This window comes from Mastigoproctus giganteus, chromosome 13, assembly GCF_048544385.1.
Source record: "Mastigoproctus giganteus isolate SK-2022 chromosome 13, ASM4854438v1, whole genome shotgun sequence".
In the NCBI taxonomy this organism is placed as follows: Eukaryota; Metazoa; Arthropoda; class Arachnida; order Uropygi; family Thelyphonidae; genus Mastigoproctus; species Mastigoproctus giganteus.
The window spans coordinates 62,289,634-62,310,197 of NC_143587.1; the positions used below are offsets into that span (position 1 = coordinate 62,289,634).

A 20,564-nucleotide genomic window follows, 5' to 3' on the forward strand; every position below is an offset into this window, starting at 1 on the left:
TTTATTTCAAAAGAGTAGTTAAGTCCTCACTCCTCTTAAAAGAAATCAAAATTAGAGACAGTAGGCAATGCATCGTGGCTGTGGTTTATGCATGAACGACAAGGTACTTCAATCAGTGGACTCATAAAATCAACATCAAAGAAACAGCTTCGGTCTTAACTAAAAAATTGATGGTGCAGAAATTTTTACAGCAGGTAAAATGCCATGATGTTCATACATTGAGTGTTATTGGGTGGATATTATCTGCTGATTTGCCTGCTGCTCAAAAATTTACAAAAAAATTTAAAGTCATTTATAAATAGATAAAAATTGACTGGAGGACACAACATGGATGAAACAGGTATAAATCATGAGATGTTACCTAAAAAAAAAAGTGGAGCCTGCTGCAATGCAAGTGAAACTTAAAAATTGCCACTTTTTCTTGTATTTTTAAAATCAATTAATACTAGAGCTTTTAAAAATATAAACTGTTCATCTTTACTAGTTTACTGCATCTCACAGATATCAGCACGACAGTACTCTGCATTATGGTTTTTATCATGAATTGTACTTTCTATAAAGAAACTGAAGAAAATAAATTTACCTCAAAATACTATTTTCTTTCTGGATAACACTCCTTCAAATTTCTATTGTGAGGACCTGAGGAACTTAAGGGCAGATAAAGGTGACATTTTTACCACCAAATGTAACATCCTTGATTCAGTCTATGAATTAAGGGGTTCTAAATTGTCTAAAGAGATGACATATGCAAAGGTTTTTGAGTTCTTTTGATAAAAAAAAACAGAAGACGTGAATATATGTCATAAATAATCATTAAAAGTTATCAAGTTATTAACATAAAAGATGTGTTTACAACATAGAGAGGAATGAAATTCCAAGCTCAACATTTACTAAATCTTAGGGAAAACTTGGGCCCAAGGTTGACAATGCTAATAAAAGTACTGAAAAAAAAAAAAAAAACTGAAGATTTACTGCAAGAAGACATACAACAATGGATTCAACAATGTTTTCCAACAAATCAATGATGATTTATGGAAAATGAAATTATGGATGATGCAGAAATCATATATACCAATGGAAACAGAGGATTCTAAATACAAAGAAGGGATTGAATAAAATCCAGGGCCAAAAATTTCTCTACCCAAAAATGCCTCAGATACAGCATTACATTATATGGAGCAACAGCCTGATACAACAGTCAATGATGTAATGTTTATAAAAAAATGGACTATGCTGCATGCAAAATATCACACTTTACCATTAACTATACAGCGAAATGCCACATTTCATCATCTACATTATGTAAATGAATGTACACAATGAATGAAGTGTGGTTTTAAATGAAAAAAAAATTCTTAAGAATGTAGTATACAGGGTGTCTCAAAAATACACGGCATAACTTCAGGAATGAGTTCCTCATATGTAGACAATAAAAATATTTTATATCAACATAGTTCCAGAAATGCTTGGTTCCCGAGTTATTAACCGGAATGCTTATCTCCCGCAGGTGATTGCCTTCGTCACAAGTACTGACAGAATCTGGTGGTTTTCCATTCCAACCATGTACTCAAATCAGGAGCAAGCAGATATGCACTTTATGTATGGTTTGGCGGACGGCGATGCTCTGGAGGCTATTCGTTTGTACCACGAAAGGTTCCCAGAACGAAGATGTCCAGACAGGAAAACATTTGAAGGTATCCACTGGCGCCTTTGTGAACATGGGACCTTTACACCTCGTGCTGCCGACAGAGGATGACCAAGATCTACGACTCCCAAGGTAGAGGAGGAGATTTTGGATGTTGTGCATGCCACTCCTGGAATCAGCACAGGCAGAATAGCAATGCAACTGACTGTTCAAAGTTTGGCACTTTGGAGAGTGATGCGAGAACACCAACTGTATCCTTACCATCTGCAATGGGTACAGGCCTTGTCACCAGCAGATTACCCTGTGCGAGTAATTTTCTGCCAGTGGTTCTTGCAGAAGTGTGGTACAACTCCTCGCTTTCCTGCCTTAGTGATATTCACAGATGAAGCACAGTTCACATGAGACGGAATCCAAAACTTTCACAATCAGCACGTATGGGCTGAGGAAAACCTACATGCAATTCTTCCATTACATCACCAACAGCGGTTCAGCTTCAACATCTGGGCAAGTATTTTTGGTGATAAGTTATTTGGGCCCCATGTACTTCCAAACAAACTCACAGGGCAGGCGTACAGAAACTTTCTGGAAAACAACATGCCTGATTTCTTGGACGACACACCACTGATCAACAAGCACACTTCATGCACGATGGCGCTCCCACACATTTCATCCACCTAGCCAGCAATTACCTGAATCGAAGGTTTCCTGGTCGGTGGATAGGTAGAGGTGGACCAACTTCCTGGCCTCCACACTCAACTGATTTAAACCCACTAGATTTCTTCTTGTGGGACCATTTAAAGTCACTGTGTATTCGACTCCGGTAATTGATGTGGAAACTCTCCACAATCAAATTGTGGCAGGTTGTGAGACAATACGAAACATGCCAGGAATTTGGCATCGTCTTCGCGAGTCTATGAGATGTCGATGTGAGGCCAGTATTCAGGCAGCAGGTGGACATTTTGAACAATTACTATAAGGTGATGCAAACAGTTAAGTGTCATAGACAGACCTTCAAAACTTGGAAACCAAGCATTTCCGTAACTATGTTGATATAAAATATTTTTATTGTCTACATATGAGGAACTCATTCCTGAAGTTATGCCGTGTATTTTCGAGACACCCTGTATACATATATATATTATATATATATATTTTTTTTTTTTTTTACAATTTCTCACTTTGACTTTTTCGACTAACTGACCAACTACCAGTGCAAATCACATCGGATAAGAGGGCTTTTACTATATTAATGTTTAAAATTGCAGTAAACCTTTATAGAGAGAACGGCAGACATTTTGATCTACAAGAATATTTCTAACAAAAATGTGTCTGTAAAAAAAGGCTTTTCCCTAGTATCTTCATATCATAAGGTAGAAAAGATATATATTAAGACTAATTCTTACCAAACATTTATCTTGTTCATGATCTGCAGAAGATTCAAGATTATCATCATCATCATCCACAGTAGTTTTACCTATTGATAAAGTTTGTTCATCTTGAGAAGGATTAGCCATTTGCCATGAAGGAATACTAACATTAAAGCTAGGAGTTGCGGGAAACTGCCGTCTGAAAAAAAAACACTAAAATAATAAACAAATCAGCAATTTACATAAACATTTAATATGTGAAATAAGCTAAGAAGATTTGTAAAAGATAAGTAAGTTGAGGATAATCCTTCTATGTATTTGACAGCCAGCAGGATTCTAATTATCATAGGTCCTTAATTTCCTAGGTCATACAGCTTTTTCTATGTTTAATATCTGAAACCACAATTAATCAGAACTGCACAGCATCTCCTGAATAGGTGTAATGTAATGTGTGCTAAGTACCAAAGTGATTAAGGCTATGAGGCATCTTTATATTGTGTCTGTAAATTGTTTGTATTCTGTGGTCAATTTGCCTGTTTGCTGGATGAAAAACAGGAGTTTCTGGGGGGGGGGGTTATGCTACCCTTACCTGAGACAAGCTAATTTAGCCATGTTGTGAAACAGCTCAATGTGTGTCACAAAGCCTCTGAATGAAATGATTTCTGATTTCAGATAACCAGCTGAGCTTCTTACAAGTTGAGCAACAAAGAGAATTACATCACTATTGGTGTGATGTAATTCTCTTTGTCCTGAGTAAAACTGGCATGACATTTGGAGTTATATTTAAAATGCTGCAACTATTGGGAATTAGTTTCCAGTTTATTTATCAAGCTATTTACTTACACAGGGCTATCCAAGGAATACAAGTCAGTCAGTCATCTTGCAAAGAGTTGCAGAATTTTACATTTTACAAAATCTATTACAAAAGATGAAGATGACAAACAGGGACAAATAGTATTTTGACTAGGAGGAAATGTGTCAGTTGATTAAATCACTGACCACCTCTCTAAGGGGGAACTCCGAAGTCCTGGCAAAGCAAACTACATTACTAGAAGGTAAGAGGCATTGCAATATCCTTGTTTTTATGTGAAAAAATCTTCACTAATGAAGAAACAATTTAATAAACAAAAAGATTAAGTATACTTACAGCTCTTGGGAAGCTGCACAAATCAACCAAAATGTGGAAAGAGGCCACTATTTTGTTTTTGTTTCAATCATGATGTGGTATGGAAAACTACATTTTTTGTCATAAACACTAAGCATAAAATTTATCTGCAAGGTATTATAGAATTATGGAAGCCTCTGAATGAAATGATTTCTGATGGTCAGCACAAGTAATTCATCAGTATTCTGCTCGTGTTCACATGATAAAACTCATTCATTGGTGGCTCACAGCTAATTGAATTTTCAACAAAAATCTGAAGCATCAAATAACCCTTTAGATTGTAAATGAGTTTGAAATGCAGCAGATGACATCCTAACCTTGTGCCAATTCAAGAATTCCCTTCAATCTGATTCAGAGATTTAAATGATCCATTTTCTCTATGACAGTAATCAATAGTCATAAACATCTTCCTGTTGAGAGATCACCATTCTGGAAATGCTTTCTGGTAGACATACCTATTAATATTTGCATAGCCATATACTAAATGTATGTTTATCAATGCAGCTTTTGAATAATGAATCAAATCCATAAGAATCTATAATGAGATGCAATAAAAATCAGTTGAATAGCTGATATCTCAACTGGGAGTAGCAACATGGATGTAACTGAGCAGAGAAACATTTCAGGACCTATGTTCATATGGAACTTCTTTCAGAATTCTGGTGAATAGAACTTACTCCCAAACTTTGTCCAACCTTTTTGGAAGATACATTTCCTAATCAATAAAAAAAACAAGTTTCATTGTTTTCATAAGTTGTTTTATAACAAAAAAAATCCTCCCAAAATTCTCATAAAGTATAACAGTTTTGTGGAAATTGTTGAACAAATGTCTTCCACATGGCAGCTTAATCAGCATGATACACTGCTGCCTGCTACGTGTTTGGAAGGGTCTGGGTTCGATTCTCATCAATGACTTAGGAATTTCAAATGTCTTTTTCTACTGAGACTGTAGTTAGCTGATCTCAGGCAGAGGGAGTAGGGTTCCCTGCTAGTTATTTTAGGTTTTTTTTTTCCAACCTAAGACAACATGCAAATCAGCCTGCAAACACATGCTTCTATAGACAACATACACAACTGGCCACTGAGGGAGAGTCACATTGTACTAACCTCTGAGAGGTTAGTATAATGAATGAAGGCAAAAATTTTTACTGTTATACAGAATTCCAGAACTAGAGGCCATAAATTCAAATTACAGAGGAAGAGGTTTAGACTAAATTGTAGAAAGTTTTCTTTTAGCCAGCAAGCTTTTGATTACTGGAACCTGTGACATGTTGCCTCTGCAGGTAGTTGAGGCTGACAATGTGAAGAAGTTAATTTGAAGAGTTATTTACATGAGGAGGAAAGCACATAATTTTTACTATTTTATTATATTTACTTTTTTATATTTTTTGGCTGGTGCAGCAAAAGCCCATGGCTTTCTTGCACTATATGGCTAACACTAAACAAAAACATTGCTCTAGTTCCTATGCATGACTATTTACAAAAGCAGCAACAATGAAACTCTCACACATACATACCTGCTCAGCATCAATGATTTCACTGAAGATATTTCATTTTTCAGATCCATCAGAGTAACGGAACCTGGAAGACTTTTCTCATTTGTAGGCCCAAACTAGAAATACAGTAGTGAACATATTGAATTACTATGCCTTCAGTAAATATAAATTAAAAGTTAAACATCTACCTATATCATATAAATTTATAGCACTTTTAACTTCAAAAGAAATAGTTCTCAAATCATAAAACGAACAAAGTAAAATTTGAGTCTGTAAAATATAAAATAATAAATCAGCATCAATATTACCCTAAAACTTTTATATCACATTTCCTCTTAGATCTTTAATGTTAGCCAGAGTAAGTCCTTTTTGTTTTCATGCTTGCTTGACACTGTTGATCCACCTTTCTCTTAGTCTGCATATGGGCCTATTACCATGCATTTTTGCTTCAATGTCTGTTTCATTTATTGTCTTTCTCCTATTCTTTCTACATGCCCATTACACCTTAAGCTTGCTGCACTTAAGGTGGTTTGGCCATATATATTTGTTACCATGCTTTTTCTTACTTCCTCATTTGTAATATAATCTTACCACTTCTTCCGTCACCACCAAATACGGAGGATGCGGAAAGGTCAGGGACTGACCTTTCCGCATCCTCCACATATGGCCACCACATATCCCGGAGCAATATGGCCTTAGTTGCTAACGCTCCTAAAAAAAAAAAACCAAACAACAACAAACAACCACTTCTTCCATTTGTTAGTTCCATTTATTTTTCTTAAAATTCATTTCTGAAGATTCAAATTTTGATAAATTCCTTTATTTCTTAATCTTCTCCTCCCTGACTCAAAAAACAGGAACAAGTGTAAATCAACATGAAGGACACGTTTTTTTGACTGTGAGGGTGTTGTCCACCACAACAGAGGAGCAAATAATTAATAGAGTTCACTGAAGTGCCGAGATGCCATGGTGATGCAGTTCAAAGAAAGAGACCTAAAAATGGAGTACCAAAAACCAGTTAATTCAGCACAAAAATGTACATTGTGTTTGTTACTACTCATACAGGTTTGTGGTAAAATAGGAAACTGCTCAAGTACAGCAACCACCATTTTCACTAGGTATGGCTTCATATGACTTTTGTTTTCTAGACTACAAAAAAAAAAAAAAAAAAAAAAAGATGCCAATTTGATGATGCAAAAAACAGAGACTAATACAATGGCTCAGCTTTCAGATTTCAAAATTTGCTTTCCAGAAGCACTTCCAACAATGGGAAAGTCACTGAACTAAGTGCATTTGTATGCTTACTGTCACTATATCATAGTAGTCTGGATAATCCTGAATAGACCTCATAGGCTTCTAAAACGATAATTATTGCCCAAGTTTTATTTTTGTAATATGTCTTTCATCATTTTATTTATTATTGATTTTTAAAATCAATATTTAGTAAAATAAAGCAGAAATTACCATTTCTGTATGTTGGAATAGTGCAACAGAACTATTTGAATAAATAACCTTTCTTTTAAGATAATTTTATGCATTATTTATATTAACAAAATTTCTATATAATGAAACAATTCATGTGCCCTCAAAACATTTGTGTAGTGGAACCGGACTATTTTTCTTGAATCTTGACCTTCTCCAGTATCACTCATCCAACAGTGATGTCATTTTCCTTGTAATTGCAATGATCACAACCAAAGCTAACTTCCATTTTCCAAATGTATTGATCCAGTTGGTAGGGCTGTTCAGACTTTGTCTATCAGTAATGAATTTGTAAAATGATAAATTCATTTTTGTATGAAATTCATTTTGCCTATGAGATCTGTTCAGACTATTTAAATGACACATAGTTAAGATAAACTTTAGGATGTGTGGTTGTTTTATGTTGTAAAGAGACAATTACCTACCTTTAAGTTAAAAATATCGATGATCATATGTAGTACAGCCAAAAAGTTCCTGAACTATCTGCATAATTCTGTAGTCAATAAATACAGCATGATTTTCTGTTGTCAAACCAAGTTTAAACCTACACCTATATGTATATAGAAATTTATTAATCATTCAGTACATGTTTTGTCGTCATATTTGTGTTTGAAGTGCATTTACTTTATCATGATTTCTGAGTGCAAAAATGTCAAATTTGGAACACCACCAATATTAAATATTGTCAAACCTTAAGGAAACCTACTTCTAAAGCACTAGAACTGATGCATCAGGTTTATGGAGAGGATTCTCCATCTTGTACTGCTGTTTTAGAATGACATCACCAATTTAGAAGAAAGAGAAGTTTAACAAAGATCATGTTGGAAGAGCTTTAACTGCTTGTACACCTGAAAAAACTGAAACTTCTGGACAACTCTTGTGTCAGATCTGCTGCTGTATGACTGTTGATGAACTTATAAAAAGCTTTAAACATTTCGCACAGAAGCTATCATGAAATTTTAATTAACGGAACGTGTTTGCTTGCTCAGCATGAAGATACTTATTGCTAATTAGTGCAATGAGTGGATAACAATTTATGGCAATCTTAATAGTGCCTGATAATAATCTGCAGTTTCTAAAATCCATCACTTCATGGCATAAGACTGTTTTCTCTATGGTCCACAAACAAAGCATGATTTCACTGAATTAGAAATCACCTTATTCATCACAATCAAAAAACTTTTATGCACCATGAATTTATTTCTCAAAGTGCTACTGTGAATATGAAAAGACGCAGGTGTCAAACTGGCTACGAGAGGCAATTCAACAAAAGTGCCCGGAACAGTGAGCAGTGAAAGACTGGAAGTTATTGCACACTGTTCACTTCTTGCACAATAATAGTGAATATTGTGTTGCCACATCATCCTTCCCCCATGACTCATTTGACAATCTCACTATGTGGATTTTAATTTTTCTGAAAATGAAAGATTTATAAAGCTGTCACTTCCACAGAAAACAAGAGGTTAATAATCCAACTCAGATGCTCTCTCTGTGTTGGTACAAAATCCTACCAGCAATTTGTACCAACAGCAGCAAAAGTGCATCATTCAAGAAGAATACTTGAGAGCGGCTACATTTATGTTTAGTTACATTTAATATAAGTCTGAAAACATTTCGATGTACCATGCAACCCTCCTGGCACATAGCCATTCTGAAGGGGTCCACATTTTTGTGGATAAATAAACTAATAATAATAATAATAATAAGTAGGTAATAGTAGGTGTTCTCTGGGAGACCAGAGAACACCTGTGTACTTGGTAGCAGTACCTGTCACAGGGTGGAACCCCCAATCGGGGAGAAATAATATAAGAGCAATAATAATATTAATCATATTTATTAAAAAGAAAATATCCAGTAAGACAAACATATATACCATGTTACCAAAGGTACTGAGATGCTAACAAATAAGCAGATTTTGTCATTTACTGATTAAAACTGTGGTTAAAGGGTTTGATGAATCAGAATGTGAATGCCATTGGGCAAGATATGGATTTTAAAGCTTCTTGACATTCTAAACAGAATGTTGAGAAACCACAACTGTCCAGAACATCACAAAGTTGTCTTAACATGACTGTACAGAACAACAAGCAAGTTGATGGCAACTTCCATCTACTTGCTTGATGGTACAGTTAGAACAGTGCCATGAGAAAGATGTATATTGACTAGGGATACAGTATATTTTAATGAGATCTCTAAAATGTGTCATGTTGTCTGGAAAAACTTTAGCTCAATATTGCTAAAGAATTCAAAAGAGGTCAAAGGAATGTAGAGCAGTTATCTGCACACACAAGCTATATGAAAAATGCTGTGTCAACAGAAGTTCCATGCACCTACAAACACATTATCATGAGAGTTACCTAGCAATTCAGAAACTCACATTAGAAGAGAAGAAATGGAGCAGCACTATTCAATTAGTGGCTCACATGATGCTTTCCACTACCTTAAGACCAGCCCAAGAAAATATTACAGGGTGGGCCCAAAAAATTATTACAATTGTATATTGATAAATGAAAAATTTCTTCACCATTTTTATGTATTTAACTTTTTAAATATAACTGTAATACCAGACCCCTTATCCTTATCCAGAAAGCTTGGGTACAGATGTTTTCTAGATTTTAGGTCTTTAGCAAGAGAAATTAGAGCGGGTGAAATAAATAATTTGAAATCTTATATTATAAGATTTTCTTTATCTAAAAAGTGATAGCAAATACAAATTTTTAATACTATTACACTCAAATCTTCTTTCAAAATAAAAATATAATTTTATATTCTTACAAAAATATAATTTTTATTAAGATTTTATTACTTTTTGGTATCAAATGGAGATCAGAAATGGAGATAACCTTTGTTTGTGTTCACTATTTAAAACAATTAGTTTCATTTTAAATAGTGAACACAAACAAAGGTTATCTCCATTTGATACTAAAAGGTAACAAAGCTTAAAGCTTAATTAAAATAATAACATCAACATTCAATATTGCAGTTCTCTTCAGAAAGACATAACTGTTTTAAGTATTTTTCAATAAATAAATTGTATGGCATACTAATGCTAAGCAGAGTTGGCCAGTGCCATCTGAAATCCCTTTCAAAATTCATGATTGAGTTTTGAAAGGAATTTCAGACCAACAATTGCAACGTAAAGTTTTAACTTTAAAATGTAACCAACAATTGCAATGTAAAGTTTTAACTTTAAAAGAAAGAAGTACATTCCCGTGATGTTACAGAAAAAAAGATTTTGTCTGACAGATACTTCTTCAGTTACACGATTAAAAAAATATTCAATAATTATTAAATAATATTCTCCATACCTTTATTTTGCTTAACTGATGCTGCTGATGGTTTAAAGATGATTCAACTATTTTAAGAGAACCATTCAATTCAGAGAGTTTATCACTTAATTCTAATAAATGTTTTTCTATGCACAACAATTTGTCATGCTCTTCGGACTTTCCATAGAGCCATGGCCTCAGGTACAACTACAATATAAAGTGAGATTATAAGATTGTCAGCTAAGCAAATTAATAAAAAAAATTTAACAACTATTCAGAGTTTAAAAAGATTAAGAACATTTAGCATTAGCATTAGCATTAGTAGAGGCATTTGATGCAAGAAAGCAAGCTTATGCAGCATCAGCCAAAAAAAAAAAAAAAAAAAAAAAAAAAAAAAGTAACATAAATAAATAAAAATAACCACTTCCACTTCACCCCTCTGTTCGTTCGAAATACCTGTCCAGCTGAGCCTTAAACTTATTTAGGCTATCAACTTCCACGACAAGGGATGGAAGTCTGTTCCACCCACCAACCACCCGCTGGCTAAAGGCAAATTTCCGCACATCTATCCTACATCTGTCTTTCCTCAATTTGAATTTATGCCCTCTCAGGTGATTTTTCTGAGCTAGAGGAAGAATCCCATCAGCATTGAGCATGCTCAAACCATTCAAGGCTTTGTACACCTCTATCAGATCACCCCGCTGGTGCCTAGTTTCCAGACACTGTAATTTGCAAAACTTAAGCCTTTCTTCGTAAGAGAACCCCTTTGTCCCATTCACCAATCTAGTTGCCCTTCTCTGTACTCGTTCCAGCAGCTCTACATCCTTCCTGAAATGAGGCCTCCAGGCCTGTATACAGTACTCTAGGTGTGGCCTGACCATTGCCTTATACAAGGGAATAATCACCTCCTTATCCCTGCTAGAAAAATTCCTATATATCATTGACAATACACCATGAGCTACTCTTGCAGCTCGTCTGCACTGCTCAGAGAACTTCATATCTGCCTGCACCACCACCCCCAGGTCCCTTTCATTCTCTACCACTGTCAGTGTAGTACCACAGAGTTGATACGTTGCTCTGGGGTTGCTGTTTCCCATATGTAGTACTTTACATTTGTCAATGTTAAACTTCATTTGCCACCTCGAAGCCCATCTGCTCAACCTTTCCAAATCCTGTTGCAGCAGCATAGTGTCAGTAGTGTCCTTGACAACCCTGCCAACCTTCGTATCGTCTGCAAACTTGGACATTAAGCCTGATATACCATCATCAATATCATTTATAAATACAGAAAACAATAAAGGCCCCAATACTGAACCCTGAGGGACTCCACTAATAACATTAGTCCACGATGAGCAGTGTCCATTGATTACCACTCTCTGTCTTCTCCCCCTCAACCACCCCTTTATCCATAGCAGCAACTTGCCTCCAATGCCACACTGCTCCAATTTGTGCAGCAGTCTTCCATGTGCAACAGTATCAAAAGCCTTTCTAAGATCCAAGTATATAATATCAAAGTTATTCCCTGCATCCAGTTCTTTTGTGACTGCATCATAGTATCCAATCAAATTGGTCAGGCAAGACTTCCCCTTAACAAAACCATGCTGTGTCCTAGCTATAACTGAAGTCTTGTCTAGATGATCCTGCAGTGCTTCTTTCACCAGTGCCTCCATTAATTTTCCGGGAACAGAAGTTAAACTCACAGGTCTATAATTACTTGTGTCAGCCTTTGATCCCCCTTTGTGAATTGGGGTCACATTTGCACATCTCCAGTCAATGGGTACCTCCCCTGAGTCCAAGGAAGCTCTCATAATTATGGCTAAGGGTTTGCTTACCTCCTTTGCTGCCTCCTTTAATATAACTGGATAGATCCCATCCACCCCAGGTGCCTTTCTTGTGTTTATCTTCAACAATTTCTCCTCCACTTTGCTCTCAGTTATTACAAGATTCTCTAGCTTACTGCTAGAGTTGAATACACCTCTGGCATTCCCCTCGCTGAATAACTCCTCATGTGTGAATGTCGATGCAAAATATTCATTTAGTTTGTTAGCTACCCGAGCAGGATCATCAACAGTTGACCCATCGATCTCAAGTGGACCAATCTGATTCATCCCCTTCCTTCTAGAGTTTACATAAGTAAAGAACTCTTTGCTGTTTTTCTTCGCATCCCTTGCCAAGGATCTCTCGTAATCTGCCTTCGCCTGCCTAACCTCCTTTGTAACTTGGTTACAGATCAACTTGTATCTATCATAGGCGTCCGTGTCACGTGTTAATTTGTATGTATCCCATGCATTTTTCTTCTCTGCCATATGCCTCATTAGTTCATCTGACAACCATTTAGGCCTAAACCTTGAACAATATTTCTTAGTTGGTATGTAAAGCCTAGTAGCTTCCACGATAAGTTCTTTGAATGCTTCCCATTTTGAATTTGCTGTTGGCAATATCATCAGTTGATCCCACTGTATAGAATTTAAATACTGTCTCAGTCCATTGTAGTCGCCTTTACGAAAGCAATACCCCTTCCCTTTACCCCTAATGGTAGTTACCTCTTTGAGTAACTCCCACTTCAGCACACTGTGATCACTGCCACCAAGTGGTTCATTTATCTGCAGATTCTTAATGCATGAAGAATCACTACTGATAATCAAATCAAGAGTATTACTCCCTCTAGTTGACTCCCGAACATGCTGATGTAGAAAACAATCATCCAATAAATCCACAAAAGCCTTGCTACTGTGTGAGTGACCAGCCCCCAAATTCCAGTCAATATCTGGGAAATTAAAATCCCCCATTATAAGACTCTCTGATTTACTGGCCCACTCTATTTCTCCGAACAGTTTCTTATTATACTCATCAGAGTCATTAGGCCTATAGCACACTCCTACTCTCAATTTTGATCTCCCAATGCTTATGTCACACCAAACTGACTCGACACTGCACTGTCCAGCGATGTCGACTGGCTTCACTTCCTTGGATTTTATGTGTTTTTTAACTAATAGCATAACCCCTCCTCCCTTCCTATCCTGTCTATCCTTTCTGTAGACATTGTACTCCCCAAATTCCAGTTCTGCATTTCTTATATCTGTGTGACACCACGTCTCTGAAATCCCCACAATATCTGCCTTTGATGTTTTGAGCAATACCTCAAATTCATCAAATTTATTTACTAAACTCCTAGCATTGGTGTACACACAAGTATACATGCACCTGTTCTTTTTCTTAGCTACCCTAACACAACCCATGTGTTTACTTGTACCCCAATGATTCCCAGCAGTCTCTGAAATATCCTGCATCTTATTTTCCAGGCTGCGGCTCATTCCAATAGAAGCAGTGCAAGAATCACTTTCACCTCTGCCAGTGGCTACTGTTAATCTATTAGTCCTTGTATCCCCCCAATCTAGCAGTTTTCCGACCCACCTAACATTGCCTCGATAGCATCAGCAAACATTCTTGCACCCTTTCTATTTAAGTGTATCCCATCCCTGTAGAAGCAGTCTCTCCTGTTAACAAGTACAGACCAGGCTGAAAAAAATTCTACCCCTTGAGCCCTGCACAATCTTTCCAGGGCCGAATTGATTGACAGGGCTCTCATCATATACTCCCTCCTATCGTGTCTGGGCAGAATTGCAGACACTTTCAATTTCAACCCTAATTCACGGCTTTTTTTCATCAGTGACCTGTACTTGTCAAGTAATTCCGCCGGTCTCCTACTCTTAATGTCATTAGTGCCAACGTGTACAACTATATCACCTTTTGTGCCCTTAAAAGATGATATCCGCTCTACAACGTCATCAACTTTTGCCCCTGGCAGACATACCCTGGTCCTATTTAATAATAACTAAATCCTGCTGCAGAAAGATGGTATTAATATGACTGTAGATAAAAACAATCTAAATGAAATCACTGGATTACAAAATGTTGTCCTGAAAATTTTGCTATACTTTTATAAGCATTAATATTTTAGAGCTGTTTCGCAAAGCAGTTCCCAACTTTCTTCAGTTAATGTAGTTCTTGGTTTCAGTGCAAGGTTTAAGTTGTGTTCAAGTTCAAAACAACTGTGTATTATCAAAACAAGATTTTTCATTAGACACAAACTTTCTTTAGTACATGTCCAGGAAAAATACACAATACTTACTGCTAAATGACAAAACACAGCAAAATTTATCAGTATGAACATTGTTGCTGCTTACTAGCAACCAATATTTCAATTCTAGACAACGCTTTTATGAAAGCAACTTACATGTCATGTCTGGCTTTCAGTTTATTCCTTATTTTGGTTTTTATTAAAAAAAAAAAATACCATAAATCCCAATTTCACAGAAGTAAGTTGTGAAAAAAAAAGAACACAGACTTGTTAAGCTCCTTTAGTCAGAATGGGATATGACTCACTAAGTTTGCACCAGAATAGATCTAGTTTCATTGATTAAAAATAAACACAAAGTTATTGATTGTTGTGCAAATCAAGTTCACCTTTTATCTGGTTGTTGCCGCTCATTTTTTAAAGAGAAACAGTAAATGAATTCTTATCAAAATATAACCTAAGCCAATTGGTATAATTACATCAATGACAACTTTCAGGTTTTCCAGATGTGTAATAACATATGGGTTTACTGGATGAATGTTTGTTGAAGTGAGTTCATCAAAGAAGAAAAAATGGCAAAATTATCAAAATTCTCCCTTCATCACAAAAAAATAAACTTCTCTGGAAAGGACCTGACCATTTCTTCAGCCATCACATTTGTTTTTCTACCTTGAAATGAAATGTTCAGCAAATTTAGAAGATCAAACACATCTGTAAGGTATGCTAAAGAAACCATAAAGCTTGGATATATGAAATGCTAAAGCAAAATTGTTCCTTTTTTCATTAATAATAAATCTCAAAGTTTAAAAACCCTGGTCAAGACTCTACTGCTAGAATCTACAAGTTCTGGTCAACATTTTGAACTTTGAGATTATTAGCATTAGTATAGGCATATGATGCAAGAAAGCAAGCTTATACAGCATCAGCTACAAAAAAAAAACAAAAAACAAAACCATTTCCATTTCACTAATTCATTCATTTCAATTGCTTGTTTACTTCTGCCTCAAATTTATTTAAGCTATCAACTTCCACAACAGATGGAAGTTTGTTCCAGCAATCAACTACTCGCTGGCTAAATGCAAATTTCTGCACATCTATCCTACAACTGTCTTTCCTCAGTTTGAATCTATGCACCCCCAGGTTTATAATCTGAGCAAGAGGAAGAATCCCATCAGCACTGAGCCTGCTCAATTCATTCAAGCCCTTATACACTTCAATCAGATCGCCTAGCAGGTATGGCGCCTCCGTAGCCAGGTGGGCAGGAGCAGCAGTGCGTAGCACATGCTTCTTGATTAGACCGGGGTTCGAGCCCGTGAGCCACCAAATACGGAGGATGCGGAAAGGTCAGGGAATGACCACTGCATATCCCCGGAGCAATATGGCCTTAGTTGCTAATGCTCCTAAAAACCAAATAATAAATAATAATAGCCTAGCAGGTGCTTAGTCTCCAGAAGCTGCAATTTGCAGAATGTAAGCCTTTCTTCGTAAGAGCATCCCTTTGTTCCCCTCCCAGTCTGTTCCCCTTCTCTGTACTCGTTCTGGCAACTCTACATCTTTCCTAAAAGGAGGCTTCTAGACTTGTAAGCAGTATTCAAGGTGTGGTCTCATCATTGCCTTATACAAGGGGATAATCATCTCCGTATCACTGCTCACAAAATTCCTGTATATCATTGCCAAGACCATTGATTACTGTGCCAGACCATTGATTACTGTGACATGACTTACTCTGCCAGCCTGTCTGCACTACTCAGAAAATTTCATATCTGACTGCACAATTAACCCCAGGTCTCTTTCATTCTCCACTACCCTGAGTGTAACCCACCCAGTTGGTACATTTCTCTGGGGTTACTGCTATCCATATGCAGTACTTTGCATTTGTCAATGTTAAACTTCAGTTGCCACTTCTCAGCCCATCTGCCCAATTTTACCAGATCCTGTTGCAGCAGCATACGGTCATTACTGTTATTAACAACCCTGCCAACCTTTGTATCATCTGCAAAGTTTGACATTAAGCCTAATATACCTTCATCAATATCATTGATAAATATGCAAAACAACGATGGGCTCAACACCAAACCCTGAGGGACACCACTAATAACATTAGTCCACATAGAGTAATATCCATTGATTACCACTCTGTCTCCTCACACTTAACCTTCCTTTTATCCATCGCAGCAACTTGCCCTTAATGCCATACTACTCCAATTTGTACAGTAGTCTTCCATGTGCAACAGTATCAAAAGCTTTCCTGAAATCCAAGTATATGATATCAAAATTATTTTTTGCATCCAGTTCCTTTGTGACCATATCATAGTATCCAATCAAATTGGTCAGACAAGACTTCCCCTTAACAAACCCATGCCATGTCTAAATTATTACTGCTGTCTTGTCTAGATGATCCTGCAATGCTTCTTTAACCAGTAACTCCATTATTTTCCTCTTAACAGAAGTCAAACTAACAGGTCTGTAATTACTTGTGTCACCCTTTGATCCCCTTTGTGAATTGGAGATACATTTGCACATCTCCAGTCTTGGATTCTCCACTGAATCCAAGGATGCTCTCATAATTATAGCTAAGGGTTTGCTTACTTCCTTTGCCACCTCCTTTAAATAGCTGGATAGCTCCCATCTACCCGAGATGCCTTTCTTATGTTTAACTTCAACAATTTTCCCTCCACATTGCTCTCATTTATTACAAAATCATTTAACTCCCTGTTAGAGTTTAATAAACATCTGCCCCTCTCCTCCTTGAATAACTCCTCAGGTATGAATGTAGATGCAAAATACCAATTTAGTTTGGCAGCTACCTGAGAATGTTCATCTACAGGCAAACCATTGATATCAAGTGGACCAATCTGATTCATCCCCCTCCTTTTAGAGTTTATATAAGTAAAGAAGTCTTTGTTGTTTTTTCTTTGCATCTTCTGGCAAAGATTTTTCATAATCTGCCTTTGCCTGCCTAACCTCCTTTGTGGCTTCATTACAGACTAGCTTGTATCCACCACAGGCTTTTGTGTTGCCTTGCGATTTGTGTGCATCCCATGCATTTTTCTTCTCTGCCATATGAACTCATTAGTTCATCTGATATCCATTTGGGCCTAAACCTAGAACAGTATTTCTTAGTTTGAACAAAAAGCCTAGTAGCTTCCAAAATTACTCCCTTGAATGCTTCCTATTTAGAATTTGCTGTTGGTAGCATCATCAGTTGGTCCCACTGTATAGAACTCAAAAAATCTCTGAGACCACTGCATTCACCTTTGCGAAAGCAAAAACCCTTCACTTTACTCCTGATGGTAGTTATATCTTTAAGTAAATCCCACATCAGTACACTGTGATCAGTGTTGCCTAGTGGTTCCTTTACTTGCAAATTCTTAATGCATGAATAATCACTGCTGATAATCAGATAAGAGTGTTACTCCCTCTTGTTGCTTCTCTAACGTGCTGCTGTATAAAAAAATCATGCAATAAATCCACAAAAGTCTTGCTATTTGCGAGTGACCAATCCACAAGTTCCAGTCAATATTTGGGAAGTTATAATCCCCCATTAGAAGACATTCTGATTTACTGGCCCATTCTATTTCTCTGTTCATTGTATTCATATGAGCATTAAGCCTATAAACTCCTACTCTCATTTTTTCTTTTCCAATGCTTATGTCACACCAAACTGACTCAACAATGCACTGCCCATCTCTGTCAACTTGATGCACTTCCTTAGATTTTATGTGTTTTTTAACTAAAAGCATAACCCTTCCTATCCTGTCTATCTTTTCTGTACGCACTGTACTCCAAATTCGAATTCTGCATTCCTTATATCTATGTGACATGTCTCTGATATCCCAAGAATATCTGCCTTTCATGTCTTGACCTGCACTTCAAATTCATCAAATTTATTTACTATATTCCTAGCATTGATGTACATGCAAGCATACATGCACTTGTATTTACTCTTAGTTACCCTAACACAGTCCATGTATTTATTTGTTTCATGATGACTCCAGGCAGTTCCTGAAATCCCCAGAAACTTGCTTTCAAGGCTGCTGTTCATACCCTGCAGAAGCAATTTCTCCTGTCAACAAGCACAGACTACACTGAGAAAACTTCTACCCCCATGAGCACTGCACGATCTCTCCAGGGCCGAAGTGATTGACAAGGCTCTCATCATATACACCCTCCTATCATGTCTGGGCAGGATTACAGACACTTTCAAATTTAACCCCAACTTTTTTTTTAGCATTGACCTGTACTTGCTATATTATTAGTATTTTGGAAATAAACAAGGAATTACCTTTTATTCAGTGCGTAGGATTTCTTCTTTCCCAAATCTCCTTATACGAATAAAATACGAAATGATACTTAAAACAAATTTACATAATTAAATTAATTTAAAACTCATAATGTATTCCTCACTACTGACACACGGACAGTCCAACACGCCAGGATCACAGTGGAGAACCCCACCCCTAACCCAGAAATATTAAACCCCCCATGCAACCTTTAGTGAAGGAAGACATTTTGTCATAAACACAAAATTACAATACAAATAAAATGCTATTAAAATAAGATGAAAGTACAATAAAACCATGCAATTAAAATTCCTCGCTGGAATATTAATAAATTACTATTAAAATACGATGAGACAAAATAATTAAAAGATTAAGTATTTAATTAATTAATTAAATACAAAATTAAGTATCATTTCATAATTTTATTCGTATAAGGAGATTTGGGAAAGAAGAAATCCTACGCCCTGAATAAAAGGTAATTCCTTGTTTATTTCCAAAATATTGATAGAATGTAGGAAAAAATGAGCATATGTAAGCTCTCATTTATGTAGTATATTCATCATCATCGTCATCATCATCAGCCATTTTCAATCCACTGCAGGATGAAGGCCTCTCCAGAAACTTTCCAGTTCCTTTTGTTTTGTGCAATGGCCATCCATTTACTACCCAAAATCTCATGAATTTCATCTATCCCTCTCCGCCGTTGTCTTCCAGGTTTTCTTCTAGCTCCTCTTGGGTACTATTCTATTATTTTCTTAGTCCATCTGTCATCATGTCTTCGAGCTATGTGTCCTGCCCAAAACCATTTTAGTTCTTTAGTTTTGATAAGAATGTCCTTTACTTGAGTTTGCTGCCTAATCCATGTGTTTCTCTTCTTATCTAACAGTGTGATTCCCAATATAATTCGTTCCATTCTTCGCTGTGTAGTTCTCAGCTTCTCTTCCATTCTTTTGGTGAGTGCCCAAGTTTCACTTCCATAAGTCATGGTGGGGAGTATACATTGGTTCATTATTTTACGTTTAAGACAAACTGGGATATTGCTCTTCAGTATGTGACTATATTTCCTGAATGCTATCCATCCAAAATTTATTTTTCTCTTGACTTCCAGCCATTTATCATTATTACAGCTAATAACTTGTCCCAGATAAGTATATGACTCCACCTTTTCGATTACTGCTCCTTCAATCATTATGTTCCTTTCTATGGCATACTTGTCCACCATTACTTTTGTTTTAGCCATATTCATCTTTAGTCCAAAATCCTTACTAACTCTGCAAAACTGATTAAGATTTTCCTCTAATTCTTTGGGATCGTGGCTCAATATGACCACAATGTCATCTGCAAATCGTAAATGGTTTAGGTACTCTCCGTTCACATTGATTCCTTTCTGCGACCAGTCTAATCTTCTGAAAGCTTCCTCAAGGGCAACAGTAAACAGCTTTGGAGATATTGTGTCTCCTTGTCGAACTCCTTTCTTGATTTTAAATTTGCTACTGTCTTTGTCTAGTCTAATAAAGGAGGTAGCGTTCTCATATATTTTCTTCAAAATCATAATATATGGGTATCTATGCCTTGTCTTTCCAGTGCCTGAAACAATGCCTTATGCTGTATGGAGTCAAATACCTTTTCATAATCCACAAATGCCAGGCATAATGGTGTTTTATATTCATTTGCTTTCTCCATTAGCTGTGATATTACATAAAGGTGATCCATAGTTGAGAATCCTGTTCTAAAGCCAGCTTGCTCTTTTGGTTGGTTCTCATCAAGTATTCTTTCTAA

At 36.4% G+C, this 20,564-nt stretch overlaps 1 protein-coding gene across 2 annotated transcripts in view; it reads right to left on the reverse strand.

Moving 5' to 3' along the window:
• The window catches only part of LOC150076116 (peroxisomal membrane protein PEX14-like), a 71,941-nt gene that overhangs the window by 11,117 nt on the left and 40,260 nt on the right, over positions 1-20,564 (reverse strand). For both annotated transcript variants that reach the window (XR_016547818.1, XM_090387616.1), the window contains exons 6-8: positions 10,464-10,631; positions 5,695-5,789; positions 3,049-3,211 (exon numbers count right to left, since the gene is read on the reverse strand). Coding sequence is in view for 1 of the 2 variants with exons in the window: in XM_090387616.1 (XP_090243742.1) it covers positions 3,049-3,211; positions 5,695-5,789; positions 10,464-10,631 (426 nt within the window). In the remaining variant the exon portion in view is untranslated. The remainder of the gene's footprint in view (positions 1-3,048; positions 3,212-5,694; positions 5,790-10,463; positions 10,632-20,564) is intronic.